This window comes from Ruditapes philippinarum, unplaced genomic scaffold (assembly GCF_026571515.1).
Source record: "Ruditapes philippinarum isolate M1 unplaced genomic scaffold, ASM2657151v2 ctg1014_1_1_1_1, whole genome shotgun sequence".
Taxonomy (NCBI): domain Eukaryota; kingdom Metazoa; phylum Mollusca; class Bivalvia; order Venerida; family Veneridae; genus Ruditapes; species Ruditapes philippinarum.
Window position 1 is genome coordinate 181,297 of NW_026859400.1, and position 23,630 is coordinate 204,926.

Consider the following 23,630-nt stretch of genomic DNA (forward strand, 5'->3'; position numbering starts at 1 on the left):
GAGCAAACTTTTGAAGTTACAATTACAGATATTAAGGATCTTGTAAAATTGAAACAAACCTAAGTCATTCATTTGACATGTTCTTAAACGTTTCCAGAGTTCACTTTGACAGCTATTGTGAAATGCTAGCGCTCTAACATGACCCACGCGGGTCAAGTGACCCACGCGGGTCAAGTTAGGAAACCACCATTTTATTCTTTATATGGAGAAAAGTGTTGTTCCTTTAATTGACTGCCTAGTATATTCATTTTGAGGGCATTTACAGAATAATGAATGAAAAACTTAAGAAATGAAAATGGGCGTGTGTCTCCCTTTAAAATAATGAAAGGGGATAAACAAAATGATTTTATTGTAATTTTCTTTAAAGACTTGTTAAAAGCAGCACACCTCCAGATTTATGCTAATTTTCATGAAAATTTTTAAAATATGTGTAAATGTAAAATTATGTGTAGTGACCAAAAGGAAGGAATTTACACATAATAAATTGCCCTTACAACTAAAATGTGGTAATATGTGCCAAAAAAGCCCCAACTGCGTTGGTAAACAGTAGAAATATAATCATAATATTGAGAAAAAAAATCAGTCATTAACCACATGTAACATGTCAATTATGTCAATTATCTCTTGAATTTTTACTTTCCTAAAGTTTAAGTAATATTTTTTTAAGTTTGATTTTATTGAAATATTTTGGCTTATCTGGAGGCATGTGGCTTTAAAACATGTTTTTGCTAATTTAGTAAAGTAAAAAAGAAAAGTGGAACCTTGCCCCTGCCACTGGCTTCTTCTTTGTTGATGGTGTCTGCTTAATTATACCTCAACCACAAAATGTGGGGGGGGGGGGGGCTATAGTGGATACGCTTTGTCGCATTGGTCAGTTGGTCGGTTGGTCGGTCCGTCTGTCTCCATTTTCGTGTCCGCTCTATAACTCCTACACTAATTGAAAGATTTTCTTCAAATTTGGCTCAAATGTTCACCTCAACAAGGGGATGTGCAGAACTCATGTTGCCCATGTGTCAGCTTAAGGTCAAGGTCACAATTGAAGGTCAAATATCAAACAATCAATTATTAGACAGTATGTTGTGTCCGCTTTGTAATTCCTACACTAATTGAAAGATTTTCTTCAAGCTTGGCTCAAATGTTCACCTCAACAATGGGATGTGCAGAACCCATGTTGCCCATGTGTCAGCTCAAGGTAAAGGTCACAATTGAAGGTAAAATATCAAACAAGCAAATATTACACAATATGTCGTGTCCGCTCTATAACTCCTATACCAATTGAAGGATTGTCTTCAAACTAGGCTCAAATGTTCACCTCAACAAGGGAATGTGCAGAATCCATGTTGCCCATGTGTCAGCTCAAGGTCAGGGTCACAATTGAAGGTCAAATATCAAACAATCAAATATTATACAGTTACTTATAATGCAGTGTCCACTCTGTAAGTCCTACCCTAATTGAAAGATTTTCTTCAAACTTGGCTCAAATGTTCACCTCAACAAGGGGATGTGCAGAACATATGTCACCCTTTTGCCGGCTTAAGGTCAAGGTCACACTTGAAGGTCAATAATTGTTTCAGAAATATTCTTTTAATTTTAACATTAATTTGAATATTTCTGAATCTATAAAAGGTATTTAGTTGAAACCTAAAATATATATGAAGTGTCACAATTAAGATATGCTGGTGAAGTTTCATAACTCTGTATTGCATTTTAATAAAGTTATGCCCCTTTTTAAGTCTTCTAATTTACATACAATAAAATATTAGACAATATGTCGTGTCCTCTCTATAAATCCTATACTAATGGAAGAATTATTTTGAAACTTTACTCAAATGTTCACCTCAACAAGGTTATGTGCAGAATCCATGTCACCTTCGTGCCGGCTAAAGGTCAAGGTCACACATGAAGGTCAAAAATTGAAAATGTTCTTAAATTTTAACATGTACATGTACTTAAATATTTCTGAAACTTAGCACAGGTATTTGCTTGAAACTTAAGATATATGAGATGTCACAAATAAGATATGCAGGTCAAGTTTCATAACTCTGTATTGCAATTTGACAAAGTTATGCCCCTTTTTGTGTCACCTCTACAGAGTAGTGGCGACATATAGGGATCACTTGTCTGTCGTCTTTCTGTCCTTCTGTCTGTCCGTCTGTCTGTCTGCACAAAAGCTTGTCCGGACTACTCCTGATAAACTAATGATGCAATTTCATCCAAACTTTACAGGAATGATCAGAACCAAGTCTAGTTGTGCATGTTTTCAGCATTTTCGAGTTCAATGATTTTTGTCAGAGTTATGGCCCTTTAATAATTTTTATTTTTAAAGTTTGTCCGGGCTACTTCTCTTATTCCACTAATGCAATTTCAATGAAACCTTAGAGGATTGATTTGTAGCAAAAGTCCTTACGAAAATTGCACAGGTTTTCCAGTTGAATGATTTTTGGCCGAGTTATGGCCCTTTGATAAAAAGGTGTTTTTTTCTGTTTGTTGCCAGATACACAAAAGCTTGTCCTGACTACTCCTCATAAACTACTGGTGCGATTTTATCCAAACTTTACAGGAATGATCGGTACCAAGTCTCGTTGTGCACTGTCCATCTGTCTGTCCATCTGTCACAAAACTTGTCCAAACATGAAATTGGCAATGATTTTTGGCCAGGTTATGGCCCTTTGATAAAAAGGTGTTTTTTATGCTCCCCGAAAAATTTCAGGGGAGCATATAGTTGGCGCCTTGTCCATCTGTCCGTCCGTTTGTCTTGTCAGGAGCATAACTTGAAAACCCTTGGAGATTTTTTGTTTAAACTTCATACAGTGGTAGAGGGCATTGAGGTGGAGTGCAGTGTCAAAGCGTCATAACTCTGTTTTGACCGATTTTTGAATTATCTACCCTTATAGAAAAATCTTTTCCAGAACAAAACTCTTAAACTATAAGAGATATCAAGATGAAACTTTGTAGGTGAATAGATCTCAATGGGTAGATGTGCAATGCAAAAGAACCATAACTCTGTTAAGCCTCATTTTTGAATTATCTCCCCTTTTAGAAAAATCTTGTCCAGGACAAAGCTGTAAAACTATAAGAGAAATCAACATGAAACTTTGTAGGTAGATACATCTCAATGGGTAGATGTGCAGTGCACAAGAATCATAACTCTGCCTTGCCTAATTCTGGAGTTATTGCCCTTAGTTTATTTTTACTTTTTGAAGTTGTCTGGGAAATCATAAGATATATCATCAAGAAACTTTGTAGGTTGATAGATCACACTGATTAGAAGTGCAGTGCAAAGTACTCTGCCGTGCCTAGTTTTGGAATTATTGCACATTGAACTTTTTCCAGGGACATAACTCTGAGACTACAAGGTGTATTTTCCTGTGTCCAAAACCTATTCGGGGAGCATCGCCCAGCTCAAACCGGGCTCTTGTTTCTTTGTGTTGCCAGATACACAAAAGCTTGTCCGGACTACTCCTCATAAACTACTGGTGCAATTTCATTCAAACTTTACAGGAATGATCAGCATCAAGTCTTGTTGTGCATATTGTCAGCATTTTCCGGTTCAATGATTTTTGTCAGAGTTATGGCCCTTTAATAATTTCCATTTTTTTTCCAGACTACTTTTCTTGTAACCCAAAATTCAATTTTATTGAAACATTACAGGATTGATCTGTAGCTCAAGTCCTTGCACATATTGCAAGGGTTTTCTGGTTGAATGGTTTTTGGCCGAGTTATGGAGGGAACTTTAGGTTTACCCTCCGTCCGTCTGTCTGTCAGTCCGTCTGTCCATCCGTCCGTCAGTCTGTCCACAAAACTGGATCCCGCGATATTGCAGAAAGTACTGAAAATATTTTTATGAAACTTGATATTTGGAAAGATGGCAGTATGGAGATTACGCACGATTTTTTCTTTTCTTCCTATGTTGAAAATTCTGGTTGCTATGGCAACAAATAGACTGAAAATATGGCAAATTTTACACATAACCTGGATCCAGTGATAATGCAAAAAGTACTGAAAATATTTTTATGAAACTTGAAATATGAGTAAATGGCTGTCTACAGATTATGCACATTCTTTTCTTTTCTTCCTATATTGAAAATTCTGGTTGCTATGGCAACAAATAGACTGAAAATATGGCAAATTTTACACATAACCTGGATCCAGTGATAAGGCATAAAGTACTGAAAATATTTTTATGAAACTTGAAATATGAGTTGATGGCAGTCTAGAGATTATGCACATTCTTTATTGAAAATTCTGGTTGCTATGGCAACAAATAGACTGAATTTCAAGATTTCTGATTCTAGTTTAAACATTTTTTCACTATAAGTTCTTTATTTCTTAAGATATTTTCTTCAAACTTTAAACATAAGTTTCTGGTCATCAACTACATCATATGTGACAAGGTTTTCAACTCTAGCATAAAATTTATTAGAATTATCTCCCTTGAACTTAGAATTTTCATGAAAAAATATTGTTTTTTTTTAAAAAAACTTCTTTTTTCTGAATGTTAGTCCACTACCGGTTTACCGGAGGGGACTTTAGGTTTACCCTCTGTCCGTCTGTCCGTCCGTCCACACAACTGGATCCCGCAATAACGCAAAAAGTACTGAAAATATTTTCATGAAACTTGATATATGGAAAGATGGCAGTATGGAGAATATGCACGTCATTTTCTTTTCTACCTAATGTTGAAAATTCTGGTTGCTATGGCAACAAATAGACTGAAAATATGGCAAATTTTACACATAACATGGATCCATTGATAACACATAAAGTACTGAAAATATTTTTATGGAACTTGAAATATGAGTAGATAGCAGTCTAGAGATTATACACATTCTTTTCTTTTCTTCCTATATTGAAAATTCTGGTTCTTTTGGCAACAAATAGACTGAATTTCAAGATTTCTGATTCTAGTTGTAACGTTTTTTCACTATAAGTTCTTTATTTCTTAAGATATTTTCTTTAAACTTTAAACATAAGTTTCTTGTCATCAACTACATCATATGTGACAAGGTTTTCAACTCTTGCATAAAATTTATCAGAATTTCCTCCCTTGAACTTAGAATTTTCATGAAAAAATATTGTTTTTTTTTTTTTTTTAAAACTTCTTTTTTTCTGAATGTATCTACTTCAAACTTCATATCTATGTTTCTTATTATCACTCAACATTTGTGAAAAAGTTCAATACTCTAGCAAGACTATTTCCAGAATTATGCCCCTTTTGAACTTACACTTTTTTTTGAGAAATTGGTAATTTCAACTCCAACTTTTTCAATCATTATAGGATTTTCTTCAAACTCCAACATCATAATAATATGACAAGGTTTATAAATCTAGCATCCATATTTCCAGAATTATCTCATCTTTAAACTTTGAATTTTCTCATTCATTCTTTTCACTTTATTTAACTTCAAATTAAAAAAAAAACATTCATTATCAACACCTTCATTACTAATTGTTCTTTGTTACACTCACATCATGTATGACGTCTTGCTTCTTTATTTCAAGAGTTATCTCCTTTCTAAGAATTTTGCTTTTAAAATTGTTATATTTTGATAACAGGAATGCTTAAAGAAATAACTTTAGAGTGTCCTTCAGTCTGTGTGTCTGTCCATACATAAAAAACTGTTTCCAATGATCACTTTTAAAGAACTTTTTCAACAAGTTAGAAACATAAGTGACTGGCCCTTCAGAATGTTGATGGGGTTCTTACCGGTAGGGGACTTATGGATTGCTTGCAATACTATGATAATTGCTTGTTTTCTGTGTGTTGCCAGATACACAAAAGCTTGTCCGTACTACTCCTCATAAACTACTGGTGCAATTTTATCCAAACTTACAGGCATGATCAGTACCAAGTGTAGTTGTGCACTGTCTGTCTGTCTGTCACAAATTTTGTCTCAACATGAAATTGGCCATCATGAGGCGACACATGTGATCACTGATCGCTCTTGTTAAGTCTTTAGATTTACATACAATCAATACTTGACAATATGTTGTGTCCGCTCTATAAATTCTAAACTAATGGAAGGATTTTCTTCAAACTTTACTCAAATGTTCACCCCAACTGGGCGATATGCAGAATCCATCTAACCCTTGTGCCAGCTTAAGGTCAAGGCCACACTTGAAGGTCAAAAATTGACTTAAAATGTTTAGTACAATTGGAAAATGAAAGGTTATTTGTTACTATTTCGAACATGATTTGATGATATATATTTATACTATTACCTGTGACAATTAGTCTTTTTTTCACCAGAGATAATTTTTTTTTAAGTATATGTGCCACTTAAGTTATTCCCTTAACCATCTTTCCAAGTAGTCTTCTGTCAAGGACATTGGTGGCGGTATGAATCATATTAGCGATAGTTCTAGTTTTAAACTTAAGGCATCAGTTGGTTTAAGGTGTTTGCTTATTCATTTCATTTGTAGGGAATTGCTTTTCTCTTGGTATATATAACTAATTTTCTTTATTGTTGTCAAAGACGGAGATAACTTATTAAACTTGCTATATCTTATGATAACAAATACAGTAAAATAGACGAAAAAACAGTAAGCATTGTGGCTTTCAACTTTTAAAGGAGAAAGGTGATACTGAATAATAAGAGCCGCGTCACGACAAAACCGACATAATGGGTTTGCGACCAGCATCTGCGCAGTCTGATCAGGATCCATGCTGTTCGCTTACAAAGTCTATAACAAGTAGAGAAACTGGTAGCGAACAGCATGGATCCTGATCAGACTGCTCAGGCTGGTCTGGATCCATGATTGTCACAAACCCATTATGATGGTTTTGTCATGACGCGGCTTATAGCATTATTATTTACAGAGGCAAAATGGAGATGCTGATTTCCTATATATTGATGTATGGTCTTCATTATTTACATGGGGCGGCGGCCCTCTGCCACAAGCTGGCGAATCTGTTATTGTATCTGCTGGTATGACATTACTGCTGGACATGGATACACCTGTACTATCGTTCCTGTTTATTCAAGGTCAATATTTGTTTAAATTTTTCTGAAATACTGGACATTTTAAGAAATGAGCCATGCAATGACAAAACCAACATAGTGCCTTTGCAACCAGCATGGTTCCAGACCAGTCTGTGCATCTGTACAGTCTGATCAGGATCCATGCTGTTCACTTACCAACCCTATTACAAGTAGAGCAACTAATAGCTAACAGCATGTATCCTGACCAGACTGGGGGATGCGCAGGCTAGTCTGGATCCATGCTAATCGCACACACTATGTTGGTTTTGTCAAGGCGCAGCTCATTAATTAAATAATTTTTCATGCAATTAAAAGTAGTATCAATGTCTAGACAGTAGCTTGAATTTTGTTAGCTATTTTCCAGTTTTAACTTTTATGAAAACTTTTTAGAAACTCTTTTATTCTGATAATAAAGAGAAAATGATAATTGTAGCATTAAAATAATGATGAACGTAACATAGCGTTATTGTATTTAAATCCTATTCAAGGAATTTGTCTAAATGAACTTGGAATCAGTGCAAGCGACTTTGGATTTTTTTTAAGTGAGAATGGTGTTCTAAGCTAGGTTACGTAGCATTGATGGTTCTACAAAGGTACAGTACGCTCACCGCGGGTTTTTGCTTTATCCGCGATACCACGCGGACGATTTTTTTATCGCGGACAAACCCGGGGGTTCGTCCGCAATGAGAAGCCTAATTTCCCCGCGATCCCCCGTGTTCAGTTGTTTCCACCTCAGACAAAATTCTGACGCCCGTTCTTCATTTATCGATAAAATCAGTCACCTGTTTCCCGCGGGGCAACGCCATGGTCAGTTGGTCAGTATAAATTAACCTCAAAAAATAATAGACGTTTTATTATTTTTTAACGTCATCTTTTTTACACAATGACTTGAAAATTGACCACAATCGTCTCCTTAAATGTTATTATACGTTAAATTATTTGAACGGAATTTGAAATAAAAATAATTACAGCTGTACCTGTTTTTGTTGTTGTTTTTTATATTTTTGTTATAAACGTCCACAAAACTATTCGTCCACATACCAATATTATCACAACTGAAATCGTCATTTATCACTGTCATCTTTACTTGTTCATTCCTTGTGGTTCTATAAGTATTATTGCTGTTAAACTATATGGGAGCCATAAATATGATACTTAGTAAAAAAAAGGACATTTGTGCTGATTTCTCAGTGATGACTGACGCTAACAGTACATGTCCTGTAAAAGGTCGATGAGTGTGAATACAAGACAGGACATAAATAAAATACATGTACATATATTAGAAATAAAAGAAAAAGATTTTTAAACCATCTATAAAAAAGATTTTATTTGTGTGCAATTATATTCTTTAAAAATGGGTAGACTTGTTTGTTTGTGTTTTTTACAGTAAAAACCCCGTCGAAAATGGACATGAGAAATATGCATACCCAACACAATAACAAGAAGAAGAACAAGAAAAACACTGCATTTGCACATGTACTTTTATTACAACAAAAAAGAAAGAAAACAAACAAATTTTACATATAGTTACATGTATATGTACAGTACATGTACGTACGTATACTAATGTTTAAATACAGTAATTAATTTTTAAAATTTAAGGTTTCCACCGCGTTGACCGGTGTTTGACCGCCGCGTTCCTCCGGAATTTACCACTGCATTCCACGGGGGAAACGGTTTCAGCCGCCGATTTATGTCCGCGGTGGTGAAAAGTTTCTGTCCGCGGGGTCACGCGGACAATATCTGAGCAAATTTTCATCCGCCGTAAACCTCATCCGCGGGGTCACGCGGGTTTTGAAAAAGCCGCGCTGAGCGTACTGTACCCGTTTGTCCCTGAAATAATGCACAAAAGGATACTTTAGGGTCTTGCTACAATGTGGACATATGACATATTTTATGTTGGTACATGCTATGTTGGTACATAAAACACAGTCACAGTTCTTTTCATGTGTAAATGTTTGATTTCAATACTTTTGTTTTGGTGAACATTATTGCATAATTTGAAGAAATGATACCATTGCTTTAACTGTGATCTGTCTGGCGAATTGTTTATTATGCCTTATTAGGAGGTCAACTTATTTTTGATGAGAAGAATATAGAACTGCAGGCAAACATCATTATGATAACAGACGGAGGACTATTACGAGTAGGTACTAAAGACAAACCGTTCGAGCACAAGGCTATTATAACATTACATGGGCACCACAAAAGTAAAGAACTCCCAGTTTATGGTACCAAAGTTCTGGCTGTAAGGAACGGTACTTTAGACTTACATGGTTTGTACATAAACTGTTTATTTTTTAGCAATCGAAATACATTGCAGTTTTACTATGCTTGTTACATATTTTTCACAAGAATACTTGCACTAAATTAAATCAAGGTTGTTTTTTATGCTGATAAATTTTATGAAACTATTTGAAAACAATTGTTTATTAATAATAAAATATTTTTATGCCAAGTTATATAACTGTGTTTACAACTTTTTTAGTAATTTTTCTGTCCACTACTGAGTGAATGGGTTAACCTATATTGAAAAATTGTTACTTACAATAATCTACGATGGAGGCATTTAAGTTTAACAAACGTGTTCTTGTTTAAAAGAGCAATGATTATAACTGTTTTCATTATAACATTTTTAACAGACATTTTTTTAAAACATAATAGTCAAAACTATTATAAATATTATGATTTTTTTGCTTGTTAAGGTAAAGAGGTTCCGCTAACCTGGACACGCCTCGCATCTTCATCTGCAAGTGGCTCCAACACTCTTGAGCTGGTTGACCCCGTCGAGTGGAATGTTGGTGATGAAATAGTCATTGCTTCCACTGGTCATCGTCAAAGCCAGAAAGAAAATGAAAAGAAGAGAATTACCGCTATATCCCAAAACAAACAAACTTTGACTCTTGACTCGGCTCTTGAATCAGAGCATGTAGGTGTTGAGGAAACATTTGATGGTACACTTGTAGAAATGAGAGGGGAAGTAGGACTTCTAACGCATAATGTAGTTGTCCGCGGTAACCAAGATCCTCACTGGCAAGACGAAATTAAAGCTTGTCCAGCTGGATTTAACATGGGTATAATGTTTGACTTGTAACTTTTTTAATTGTTCATATCAATAAGATCCTAAATGTTTAGACATTATTATTCCACTTCTCCTCAAAAACAAAAAAAATTTTTTTTTTGAAAATGAGGTTAAAACTCAAATGAATAATTTTTCATTATACAGGTGAGTTCGCAACTCAGACTTGCTTCCAAGGAAGGTTTGGTGACGAGATAGGTAGTAGTCAGTTTGGAGCTACAATCCTTGTACATGCACCAGTACATGATACACATGAGGCACAAGCTCACATTTCATATGTAGAAGTCACATTTGCTGGACAAGCTTTTAGACTAGGACGCCATCCTATACATTTCCATTTGAATGGTGATATGTCAACAAGCTATGTTAGAGGATGTAGTATTCATAAAACATTCAACAGGGCTGTTAATATTCATGGCACGCACAATACATTGGTAGAAAAAACTGTCATTTATGATATAATGGGAGGGGGATTTTTTTTAGAAGATGGTATTGAGACAGGAAACACCTTGCAATATAACTTAGCTGTTTTTGTGATTGGAAGTTTAAGCTTATTGAATGATGACGTGACTCCTGCCTCTTACTGGATTACAAATCCATACAATACAATCCAACATAATGCTGCAGCAGGGGGAACCCATTTTGGCTACTGGTACATAATGTATAAAAATCCGATCGGTGCATCATATGATTTGAGTGTGTGCCCAAAAACCCAGCCATTGGGTATCTTTAAAAAAAACTCTGCACATTCATTTGGCAGGTTTGGATTATGGATTTTTGAAAGTTACTATCCGGTACAGGATGGATGTTTAGGCAAGTTGGTAGAACCAGCTGTGTTTGAAAGTTTCTTTGCTTGGAATAATGATAAAGGTGCAGAATCAGCTTGGACTGGTGCTTTGCAATTTGTTGACTTTGTCCTTGTTCAAAACAGACTTGCTGGGTATGAAAGTAAAAGTATTGCTCAAGTTCCTAGATATATGGATGATTCTCCCATGGTAAAGGATAGTTTAATCATTGGTAAAACCAGTATCCATCCAAATGACTTTCAAGGATGTACAGTATATGCTATTATATTTCCGATGGGTCATGGATTTAGAGTAGTAAACACAAGATTTGTTAATTTTGCAGAAAATTGCTATGTGTTTGGCTTTGCAAAAATAGACCTTACTTGTACTTTAGGATGTGGGGGATTTACTTATTACATTGAGTCTCTAAAATATGTAAATGCTCCAAAGAAAGCTTCTTATGGTTGGGAGTGGGAAGGTATCATTTTCGATAAAGATGGAACAACTACTGGAAAATCTGGAAAATGGACGATATTGCCTACATCTGCAACTATTCCATCTGACTGTGAGGCAGCTTCAGAGTTCAGTTTTGGATTACCTGGAAGTATGTGCCCACCACAATATAAGTGGCATAGATTCGCCTTTTACCTCATGAGTCCAAATTACCTTCAGTATGATGATTTTACATTTGCAAATCAATATGGCATTAGCTCTGTGCCCTATCGAGAGAAAAGAGTAACCACTGACTTTGGGTGGTCGTGTGTTCTCTTAAGTGGCGCTACCTACAAGTTTGATTTTAACAATGGAGCTAAAGTTGGCAATCTCAGATTTGAAGGTCATTTTGAAAACTTTGGGGTAAGATATTCAATATTAAAAATCACCTTCAAGTTATTTCGTACTTTTTAAAAAGTTAAGGTAGACCATGGGTAATGGGCACCATAAGGAACTGTAAAATTTAATACATATGACAGTTAAATGTCTTCAAGGTCACCTGTATGCAAAATTTAAATAAAATTTACCGTGTGGTTTATGAGTTATGGATATATTTCTGAACTAAGACTTTGCCATTAGACGGGCTTATTTTCAGAAATAAGGAAACTCTAAAAAATCTATAATATCATCATTATAAAAATGTTTATCTATTGCTCATTGTTAAGAAACAAATAATGACATTTAGGTAACAAATTAAACAAGCAAAATGATTGTTTCTAAACGAAATGTTTTTAATATGTATAAAACTGTAACCCTACCCCACCCACTTTAAACACTAATTTAACCATTTCCATTATGAGGGGCTGTTTTCAAAGTTTGCCTAAATTTTCTTAATGGTATTATTATTGGTTGATCATGGGAAATATAAAATACTTTTACCGAGTAGTTTTTATTTTATTAAACTTTGAAAAATATCTAGTATCATGTTTGCTATAAATTTTGGCATTATTTAGAAAATAAATACCTACAAAAATTATGTTATTTAAATCAAACCCTTTTTTCTTCCATAAGGGATAAGAGAGATACATAAATAATGCTAAAATGAAAAAAAAGAAAGAAAAAAAAGTTGCCCCTTCTGGGGTTTGAACCCACACCCCTCAATTTCAATGTAGTTTGCAAGCAATTTTAGCCTATTTGAATACTCTCCAAAGTGGAGGTAATGCATTACCCATGGTCTACCTTAATGCAACACACATTGGTACTATTTACCCTTGCCATGATAAAAGTATATTATCTTTAAAGAAATGTACCCATCTACTTTCACTTAATCTTTTTTCTTTTTTTTTTAGATTTCTATGTAAGAAGTATAATCATAAATACTCTTTTTAGTGTATTATTATACAATTACTGACTAGTGAGCCATTGAATATGATGTGATATTCACCGGCAGATGACATATTGACCGAGGCGATAGCCGAGGTCAATATGACTTTCCGACGGTGAATATCACATCATATTCAATGGCTCACTAGTCAATTATTGTTTTATTATATGAATAGACTAAGAAATAAAAAAAAAATCACAAAAAAGTACAACCTTATATACATGTACAAATTTTGCCTTGTTGAAGCGCGGGAAAAAAGACGCACGTGTTAGGCGTGCAACGACTTCGCGAACGCTGCGCATACAAAAGTAATTCAAGTTTATACTCAACATTGCGGTGTAGCCTTTAAGTAAAATGGTAATGTATTGATATTTTAATCGAGAAATATGCCATAAAGAACAAAAAGCAACAATTATTTTTTAAGTAACACGCGTATTTAACAGTCTACGGTGTATGATCATTGAATATGAGTCTCAATCTATTTTTAGACTGGGAAAATCCAATTCAGCCAGTTAATATGATACTCCACCCAGTAAATATGATTTTATAAAAAGTTTTGTTGACTACTGTTTTGACCAATGAGATTGCAGATATATTTAGATCATATAATAATGTTCTTTGAATTATTCATTTTTCTTCTAGCCTGAGGACTATATCTTTGTTGAACTGGGTGTGTTAAAAGCCCCAGATAGATTCACAATTGATCATGGAAAAACATTTATTGATGCCACAGTTGGTGGCATTGATCCATTAGCAGCAAAGGATGGTGACTGGGAATGGGACAATGCAAATCGCAAAATTAAGTTTATTGGTAAAAAGTTTACTTCTTTTCAGTATAATTACCTTATTTCAAGACATTGTTATTAACAGCAACTGCTACTGCAATGTATGCTGTATCTGCAAAAATTTATTATGTCTATATCATTGATTTTCATTTGCAGAGTGCATAGTTTTTTAATAAATATAAGGCATTTAAACACCATTTCTCCTTATCAAAATTTTATACCCTCACAAATGTTTCCTTTGGTGCCCTTGTGTTATATCACATGAAGCTCTTAAATTGCTGTGAAACTTAATAATAATGTTGATGAGCATGACTGTGTTGGTTCAACTGAGATTTCACTTTTTATTCAGTTTTGGTAGAGTTATTGCCCTTGACTGAATAAAAGTTTACAAGTTTCAACTTGTGTTGCGTGTAGTCTAAAAAAGTATCTGACATAGAGTCATGAAACTTTACAGAAATATTGGTGAGCATATGAAAATGTACTCCTGGGGGTTTATACAGTTTGGACTGTTTATATAGTAATTATAGAGCTATTGGCCTTGACTTACTGAAAAATTGCAAGTTTGAACTAATGTCATGCATGCCAAAAGTAGAATTGACCTATAGTCATGAAACAGAAATGTTGGTCAAAATGTGAAGACGTTCAGTTTTAACTAGGGGTTTGATTATAGATTTATTCAGTATTTGTATAGTTATTGCCCTTGTCTTAGTTTTAAAATTTGAAATGCCAAATATGACAACATATCTCAAAAGTATTGCCCTTAAATAAGTAAAAACCATTCCAAAATGTTCTTTTATGTACCCTCTTAAGTGCCTGAGCTGGCATCAATAATCTGAAATGAAATGTTGATCAGCTATAAAGCAGTGCACCTGATGTTTTGAGTGTGGATTTATTCAATAACATTAGAGTTATTGCCATTGACTTTATTATGCCCCCTTTTGAAAAAAAGGGGGTATATTGCTTTGCACTTGTCGGTCCGTCGGTCCGTAGACCAAATGGTTTCCGAGTGATAACTAAAGAACCCTTAGGCCTAGGAACTTCAAACTTGGTATGGTGATTGGTCATGACAAGTAGATGAACCCTATTGATTTTGGGGTCAAGGGGTCAAAGGTCAAGGTCACATTGACCTTGTAAGCAAAAACGGTTTCCGATCAATAAGTAAAGAACCTTAAGGCCTAGGAACTTCAAACTTGGTATGGTGATTGGTCATGATCAGTAGATGACCCCTAACGATTTTGGGGTCAAGGGGTCAAAGGTCAAGGTCACATTGACCTTGTAGGTAAAAACGGTTTCCGATCAATAACGAAAGAACCCTTAGGCCTAGGACTTCAAACTTGGTATGGTGATTGGTTATGACCAGCAGATGACCCCTATTGATTTTGGGGTCAAGGGTCAAAGGTCAAGGTCACATTGACCTCTTAGGTAAAAACAGTTTCGGATCAATAACTAAAGAACCCTTAGGCCTAGGAACTTCAAACTTGGTATGGTGATTGGTCATGATCAGTAGATGACCCCTATTGATTTTGGGGTCAAGGGGTCAAAGGTCAAGGTCACATTGACCTCTTAGGTAAAAGCAGTTTCCGATCAATAACTAAAGAACCCTTAGGCCTAGGAACTTCAAACTTGGTATGGTGATTGGTCATGACCAGCAGATGACCCCTACTGATTTTGGGGTTAAGGGTCAAAGGGAAAGGTCACATTGACCTTGTAGTAAAAATGCTTTCCGATCAATAACTTAAGAACCCTTAGGCCTAGGAACTTCAAACTTGGTATGGTGATTGGTCATGACAAGTAGATGAACCCTATTGATTTTGGGGTCAAGGGGTCAAAGGTCAAGGTCACATTGACCTTGTAAGCAAAAACGGTTTCCGATCAATAACTAAAGAACCTTAAGGCCTAGGAACTTCAATCTTGGTATGGTGATTTGTCATGATCAGTAGATGACCCCTATTGATTTTGGGGTCAAGGGGTCAAAGGTCAAGGTCACATTGACCTTGTAAGCAAAAACGGTTTCCGATCAATAAGTAAAGAACCTTAAGGCTTAGGAACTTCAAACTTGGTATGGTGATTGGTCATGATCAGTAGATGACCCCTAACGATTTTGGGGTCAAGGGGTCAAAGGTCAAGGTCACATTGACCTCTTGGGTAAAAACGGTTTCCGATCAATAACAAAAGAACCGTTAGGCCTAGGAACTTCAAACTTGGTATGGTGATTGGTTATGACCAGCAGATGACCCCTATTGATTTTGGGGTTAAGTGGTCAAAGGTCAAGGTCACATTGACCTTGTAGGTAAAAACGGTTTCCGATCAATAACGAAAGAACCCTTAGGCCTAGGGACTTCAAACTTGATATGGTGATTGGTCATGATCAGTAGATGACCCCTATTGATTTTTGAGTTAAGGGGTCAAAGGTCAAGGTCACATTGACCTTGTAGGTAAAAACGGTTTCCGATCAATAACGAAAGAACCCTTAGGCCTAGGGACTACAAACTTGATATGGTGATTGGTCATGATCAGTAGATGACCCCTATTGATTTTTGGGGTCAAGGGGTCAAAGGTCAAGGTCACATTGACCTCTTAGGTAAAAAACAGTTTCGGATCAATAACTAAAGAACCCTTAGGCCTAGGAACTTCAAACTTGGTATGGTGATTGGTCATGATCAGTAGATGACCCCTATTGATTTTGGGTCAAGGGGTCAAAGGTCAAGGTCACATTGACCTCTTAGGTAAAAGCAGTTTCCTATCAATAACTAAAGAACCCTTAGGCCTAGGAACTTCAAACTTGGTATGGTGATTGGTCATGACCAGCAGATGACCTATTTTTTTTAGGGTCAAGGGGTCAAAGGTCATGTAACATTGACCTTGTAGGTAAAAACGGTTTCCGATCAATTAACTAAAAACGCTTAGGCCTAGGAACTTCAAACTTTGTATGATGATTGGTGGTGACCAGCAGATGACCCCTATTGAGTTTTGGGTCAAGGGGTCAAAGGTCAAGGTCACATCGACCTTGTAAGTAAAAACGGTTTCTGATCAATAACTTAAGAACGCTTAGGCCTAGGAACTTCAAACTTGGTATGGTGATTTTTTCATGACCAGCAGATTACCTCTTTCGATTTGGGATCAAGGGGTCAAAGGTCAGGTCACATTGACCTAGTAAGTAAAAACGGTTTTCTGATCAATAACTAAAGAACACTTCGGCCTAGGAACTTCAAACTTGGCATAGTGATTTGGTCATGATCAGCAGATGACCCCTATTGATTTTGGGTCAAAGGTCAAGGTCACATTGACCTTGTATGTTAAAACGGTTTCTGATCAATAATAAAAGAACCCTTAGGCCTAGGAACTTCAAACTTGGCATGGTGATTAGTCATGACCAGCAAATGACCCCTATTGATTTTGGGGTCAAGGGGTCAAAGGTCAAGGTCACATTGACCTTGTAAGTAAAAACGGTTTCTAATCAATTAAGTAAAAACGCTTAGGCCTAGGAACTTCAAACTTTGTATGATGATTTGTCTTGACCAGCAGATGACCCCTATTGAGTTTTGGGTCAAGGGGTCAAAGGTCAAGGTCATGACCAGTAGATACTTGATAACCCTTATTAATTGTTTGATCACTGGGTCAGAAGTCATGCATAATTACCTTATCACATGAATAATTGGCTGCTGATAGGGGGCATACATGTTTTACAAACATATCTTGTTTAAGTTTGCGCTTTTATCCCTAGCCTATGGAATCTGGAGAATCTGGTATTATTTTGACATTGTCCTTCCATCTGTCTGTCCCAGTTTTGTTTCTGGGCTAGTTCTCAAAAACCAATGACTAGAATTCAACAAAACTTTATAGCAGCTATAAATATCAAGAGAAGATGCGCATATCATCACCTTGTTTTGGTCAGATTCTTCAACACAAAGCTTTGGTCCTTGATTATGTATATAGAGCAATAATCATTTTCAGGCTCCTTCTCTGCAACTACTTGCAGGAGCTCAATAAAACTTTATGGGAACTATCAAAATCAATAGAATACCAATCTGCTTGTAGTTAAGAGTAGAATTTAAGAGAACTTGATGCAGGACAAGAAGAAAAATGTTGCCTGCACACTGGATTTAGAACCTACTTGCCCTGCAGGACGAGTGACTTTGAAAATATTGTTTGATGCCTGTGCATGCGCATATATATTGTCACTTTGTTCCAGTCAGGCCCTTCAACACATAGTTATGGCTCTTGGTTATGCATATAGCGCAATAATCAGATCCACACTACTTCTGAAGTTCTACTAGCAGGAATTCAACGGAACTTTATGGGAACCATGGGCTCCTGAGTAGAACCACGGACATTCCGTAAGCTAGTTGGATAGCTAACACACATGTAAGAATCCAAAGTCCCTGTTTGAATTGAACCCACAGCAGTGAGGGACAAGTGGTTTGAAGTCAACGTCTCTAACCACCCGGCCACAGACGGTGCTTGATTAGTTATGTGGTATGAATAAAGAGCAATATCCCTATTTCTTTGCAACTGCTGGATTGATTTCAACAAAACTTTATAGGAACCATCAATACAAAATGATAATTTGCATATCATTGGCATGTCTAGATAATAGTATTTAACACAGTGTTATGGCCTCTGTTATTGCCCTGAATTTTTATCTTGTATAAAGAATATTCCTGTTTATGCCATGAGAAATATATGAATAAAGCCTAATGTCTCCAGTTGTTGTTTGTAATAGCTTGATGTGGGATATAAATTCAAGGAATTTGCTTGTTTAACTTTTGTCAGTGTTTGACCTTTAGTCATAAACTTTACAGGAATGTTGGTCAGCCTGTGAAGATTTTTGGCCTTGACTGATCTGCAATTTTCAACTTGTATGTGACTAAATGTCATGAAACTTTCCCAGCATGTGTATTTGTGCATCTGGTGTTTTGTTTGTTTTTATTTTACCCCCCCCCCGCATAATGAAGTTGTAAGGGGGGGGGGGGGTATACTGGAATCAGTTTGTCCGTCTCCCCGTCCATGGTTTTTCCTTGTTCGCCAATAAATTAAGATTCCTTTGACCCACAGGCTTCATATTTGGTATTTAGATTGGTCATGACTAGTAGATGATCCCTATTGATTATTAGGTCACTGGGTCAAAGGTCAAGGTCACAGGGGCCTAGACTAAACAAAATCTTGTCCACCTAATAACTTGAGACTCCTTTGACCCACAGTCTTCATATTTGGCATGGAAATTAGCCATGATTAGTAGATGATCCCTATCGATTTTAAGGTAATTGGGTCAAAGGTCAAGGTCACAGGGGTCTTGACTAAAAAAGCTTGTCCACCCAATAACTTTCAGTTCCTTTGATCTACAATCTTCATATTTGGCATGGAAATTAGCCTTGACTAGTAGATAATCCCTATCGATTTTAAGGTAATTGGGTCAAAGGTCAAGGTCACAGGGGTCTTGACTAAAAAAGCTTGTCCACCCAATAACTTTCAGTTCCTTTGATCTACAATCTTCATATTTGGCATGGAGTTTAGTCATGATTAGAAGATTACCCCTTTTGATTTTGAGGTCACTGGGTCAAAGGTCAAGGTCACAGGGGCCTTTACTAAAAAAGCTTCTCCGTCCAATAACTTAAAGATTCCTTTGACCAACAATCTTCTAATTTTGCATGGAGGTTAGTCATTATTAGTAGATTACCTTTATTAATTTTGAGGTCACCAGGTGAAGGACACAGGGACTTCAAATAGATTGTCTGCCCAATATATTAATAAACCTTTGACCAACAGCCTTCATATCTGGCATGTAGGTTGATCATGACCATTAGGTGACTCTTGTTGAGGTGACTGGGTCAAAGGTGAAAGTCACTGGGAGAGGCCTTGACTAAAAAAACTTTTCAGCTCAATTGATTAAGAATGCTTTGGTCAACAGTCTTCATTTTGGAATTGAGGTTGTTTATTATTAGTAGATGATCCCTGATCCCTATTGATATTAGGTGATTGTGTCTAAGGTCAAGGTCACAGGGAGTTTTACTATAATTGCTTGTCTGCTCAAATGCTTAAGAATACTGTCCACAGTGTATTGATTTTAACATTTTCACATTTGAAGCATTTAGAATACATATCTTAGCGATACACTGGCCTAGTAACCTCAGTTTTGGCAGGGAGGTTGTCCCTGAGCTCTAAAAGGCCATTGTTTATTCTGACAGGGTGGTATGCGGCGGTATTCATGCCATGACAGTGACAGTTCTAGTTTTTTTTAAAAAGCATACCTTATGCTATAAATTCTAGTTTTTTTAAAAAAGCATACCTTATGCTATAAAATTGAGCTTTGAAATTTTTAATATTTGGAAAACTCGCAGTGTCATTAATTGAAAAATTTGATATATTTTTTATGCCCAAACCAGTTATTGGTAAAAGAAGTCATGTAAAATTTCCTTTGTCCCTCTGTCATACTGTCATACTCTACGTTATTATGCTGATAAAATTATGGAGTGTAATGACATGCATGTCTTGTGGAAACATTTCTTGTTAACCGTCATAATCAGTATATGCTAAAATGAGGATGTTATATAAACAAATTAAGTATTCTGTATGCCTATGTACATTTGATTTTAATCATGTCATTTTCTCAGAAATAATATCTTTTGAAAAAGAATGTGACATTATAACAAAAACTGGCCAATTGGTTATGCTTTTGACTTAATCACTTAATCTTTATTTTTCTTAGTGAGTGGAAGACATCGTACCCAAAAATCTGTTGTAGACAATGTGTATTATTTTCACTTTTACAAATGTCAATATGACAACTGTGTAACTCCACCGGACCCGTGTACGGTACCTCCGGCACCTACCAGACCCCTGAATTACGATTATTGGCATGAGGAGTTAATATGGGAACTAAAAGAAGATGGTTATGTAACAAATGATGTTGTTACTGGAACACAAGTACCGCAGGATTACGACAATGTCCGGATACTTATACGTAAGTGTTTTGATAAATATATTTGGGAAAACCTTAAAAAAGCTTTAAATGAACGGCAAACCTGCTTTGTTACATTTGTTTTGTTTAATGATATAAGAGTTACTGCCTTTTTATACCCCTGACAAACAAAGTTTAAGAGGGTATGCTGGGGTCAGCTGGTGGTCATTTGGTCTGTCAGTTGGTTGGTTTGTCCGTTGTCATAATGTACAAAGAAATCAATTTGAAACTATAAAAGGTATCAAATTAAAACTAGGTAGATAGATTTCATTGCGTAGAATACAGTGCAAAAGAACAGTAACTCTGCCTTCCCTTACTTTGGAGTTATTGCCCTTTGTTCATTTTTACACTTTCAACTTTGTCCAGTACATTACTTGAGAACTATAAAAAGTATCAACTTTAAACTGTGTAGGTAGATATATCTCGCCAAGCAAAGGGCAGAAAGAAGGATTGGCCCTTAAAAGAAGTCATGAAAAATCCAAACATTAAATTATCTTATTGATGTAGGACAAATAGTGAAGAAATCATTTGAAAAAAAAAATCTATAAACTAGTTCATTCTCCCTATATGCAAAATTATTAATTAAAATGCATATTTATTGACAAGCTTGTGTCAGAGGTATTCGGCACTTAACCCATTACTTCATGAGCATTTTGTGAAAAATGGCTGTTTTCATTGAAAAGTCTCCCGTTACAAGTTCAAATTGCTATAATACTATAAAAACTGCTTCAACACTAATCAAACTTGGCACAAATGTTGACTGGACCATTGCCCTTGCAACAACATGCTCAGGCTTAAATTTTCTGTTACCATGGCAACGAGGGGACATCTCAAAATTGCCAAAAATCACTATTTTGCGTTGATTTTTCCATCAAAATTGATTTCAAAGTGCTGCAACTTTTCAATGGATTGAGATAGAGTCAAATGCTTTTCAGCGTTGGTTACACGTTACCTTATGATCAATCTGGGGTCATTTACAGCCTCTCACAAGTCCAAAATTTTCTTGGCGATGAGGCGGACTCGGCCCCCTTCAAACCCCCCAAACAGAAGGTGGCACATCCCCCTTCTGGCAACCCCTTGATGTATCTTTTGGTTGGGGGGCCGCGCCGAAAAAGAGGTCACTTTTTTAACAACATTTCACAAGCAAAAAAAGTGTTTGGGGCCGAAATAAGGCATTTTTTCATCATTTGAGACACTAAAAAGGGGGGGGGTGATAAAGGCGTTAAAAGGCGTGTATATGAAGTAACAATTTCTAGTTATGTATATTATAAAGAGTTCTAATTGAAAATATTCTGCTGTTAGTCCAATTTTTTTTATTTTTCGGATTTACTGACCTGCGGCATTGTTATATTTTGGGGGGGGGGGGTGAACAAAAATATCTGCCCGGAAAAAAATCTGTTTTTGAAATACGCTGCTTATTAGATTATGATATAAATGAAATATTTGGCATTTATAGAATGCAACTTTACTAGACTTGTCAAAGAAACAATAATTTTTGACGGCAATGTTTTGATGATTTCTAGGTTAAGTTTAATATGGGTCATCTGGGGTCAAAAACTAGGTCACACCACCCAGATATGAAAAAACCTGAAAGTTTATTTTGATGATTTGTAGGTCAAGTTTGAAAATGGGTTGCCTGGGGTCAAAAACTAGGTCACACTGCTCCAATATAGAAAATCCTTGTTAACACTTGTGGTCACATTTTTGACTCACCTGTCATGAAACTTGGTCAGAATGCTTGTCTAGGTAATTGCTTAGATGAGTTCAATGGGTTAAGTGAGAGATCTAGGGCCATCTTGGCCCTCTTGTTTCTTTTTTTTTTTTCGCCTTTCACTCTACCTTTTTGGGAAAAAATTAGTAAACCGAAAGATATGGAAAAATGGCCTTAAGTATGACAGGTGTTCAAATATGAATGCTTTTACAACTGGGACAATTTTCAGAAGTGTTTAACAAACAGTGCCAAAATAATTATTTCAATCCTTCAAAATACTCACCACCATGTTCTAAATGCAAAATTTTAGTCTTAAAATACAATTTTTAAACACATTTTCATAATTTTTCCAAGGTATACTGTACTGTTCAGACACTGGAAAATAGCCAAATCGAGATTGTTTTCCCATTAGTAAGGTGTTTTTTTGAGATTCGGAAATAGGAAAAAGTCACAAGGGGCAAGATCTGGCAAAAAAGGAAAGTGAGGAAGCTTGACAACCTCTGCCACTTAATATTTCGGGCATATTATGTTAAACCCCCTGGCGTCCGCTTGTCTGTCCATCCATCCATCCATTAGCAATTTGGTTTCCGGAGCATATCTAAAGTTCTATCTGGCCTACAGTTTTCAAACTTCATATGATGATTGCCCATATTAGGTAGAAGACCCCTTTTGATATTGGGATCACAAGGTCAAAGGTCAAGGTCACTATTAGCTTAAAACAGTTTTTTGCTCAATAACTCAAGTATTAATCAACCTACAGCTCTAAAATTTTATAGGATTAACAGCTTTATACCCCACAAGATAACAACTTGATGGCGGTGCTTTGAAAACAGCAACTGTATATATACATGAAGGTTCTTCAGCTATAAAGAAGGATTGCTTTTTGAAGGAGGTAATACTGTATTTAATTCCCATGTCTTACAAATGCTTCATCCTTCTAAAAGAAAAAATACTTACGGGCATATAATGCTTTGCCTAGCGGTGGTCTTGTTCAGATATACTAGTACAATGCCGGCTTTGTGTGACGAAGCATTTTGTTGTGCATCAACCTGACACCATAGAGACCAGTTGCTTGTTGACGGTTTTTGAAATATTTCTTTAATTCATGAAAGACTTTTCCTTTTTATATGCCTTAAAAGAATTTCGGGCATATTATGTTATACCCCCTGGCGTCCGTCCGTCCATCCGTCCGTTAGCAATTTGGTTTCCGGAGCATAACTTAAGTTCCATTTGGCCCACAGTATTCAAACTTCATAAATGTTTGCCCTTATTGGGTAGAAGACCCAATTTGACTTACTTTTGTTACCCATATTTTGTTATGTATTTTATGTTTGGGCTTATAAAAGTGAACCCACAACTCATCATTATTAATGATATTTGAGAGTGATTGATTGTTGTATTTATAGATCTTTTCTATGCTCCCCGAAAAATTTCGGGGGAGCATATAGTTAGCGCCTTGTCCGTCTGTCCTTCGTCTGTCCGAGCAAACATTTGATATTTATGAGCTTCATTC

General features: G+C 36.0%; 1 protein-coding gene across 3 annotated transcripts in view; it reads left to right on the top strand.

Annotated features, from left to right (window-relative positions):
- Positions 1-23,630, top strand: part of LOC132756357 (fibrocystin-L-like) — a 230,449-nt gene that overhangs the window by 161,185 nt on the left and 45,634 nt on the right. For all 3 annotated transcript variants that reach the window (XM_060747413.1, XM_060747412.1, XM_060747414.1), the window contains 6 exons: positions 6,821-6,986; positions 9,050-9,259; positions 9,689-10,057; positions 10,210-11,702; positions 13,306-13,474; positions 20,155-20,409. In XM_060747413.1, coding sequence (XP_060603396.1) covers positions 6,821-6,986; positions 9,050-9,259; positions 9,689-10,057; positions 10,210-11,702; positions 13,306-13,474; positions 20,155-20,409 — 2,662 coding nt within the window. The remainder of the gene's footprint in view (positions 1-6,820; positions 6,987-9,049; positions 9,260-9,688; positions 10,058-10,209; positions 11,703-13,305; positions 13,475-20,154; positions 20,410-23,630) is intronic.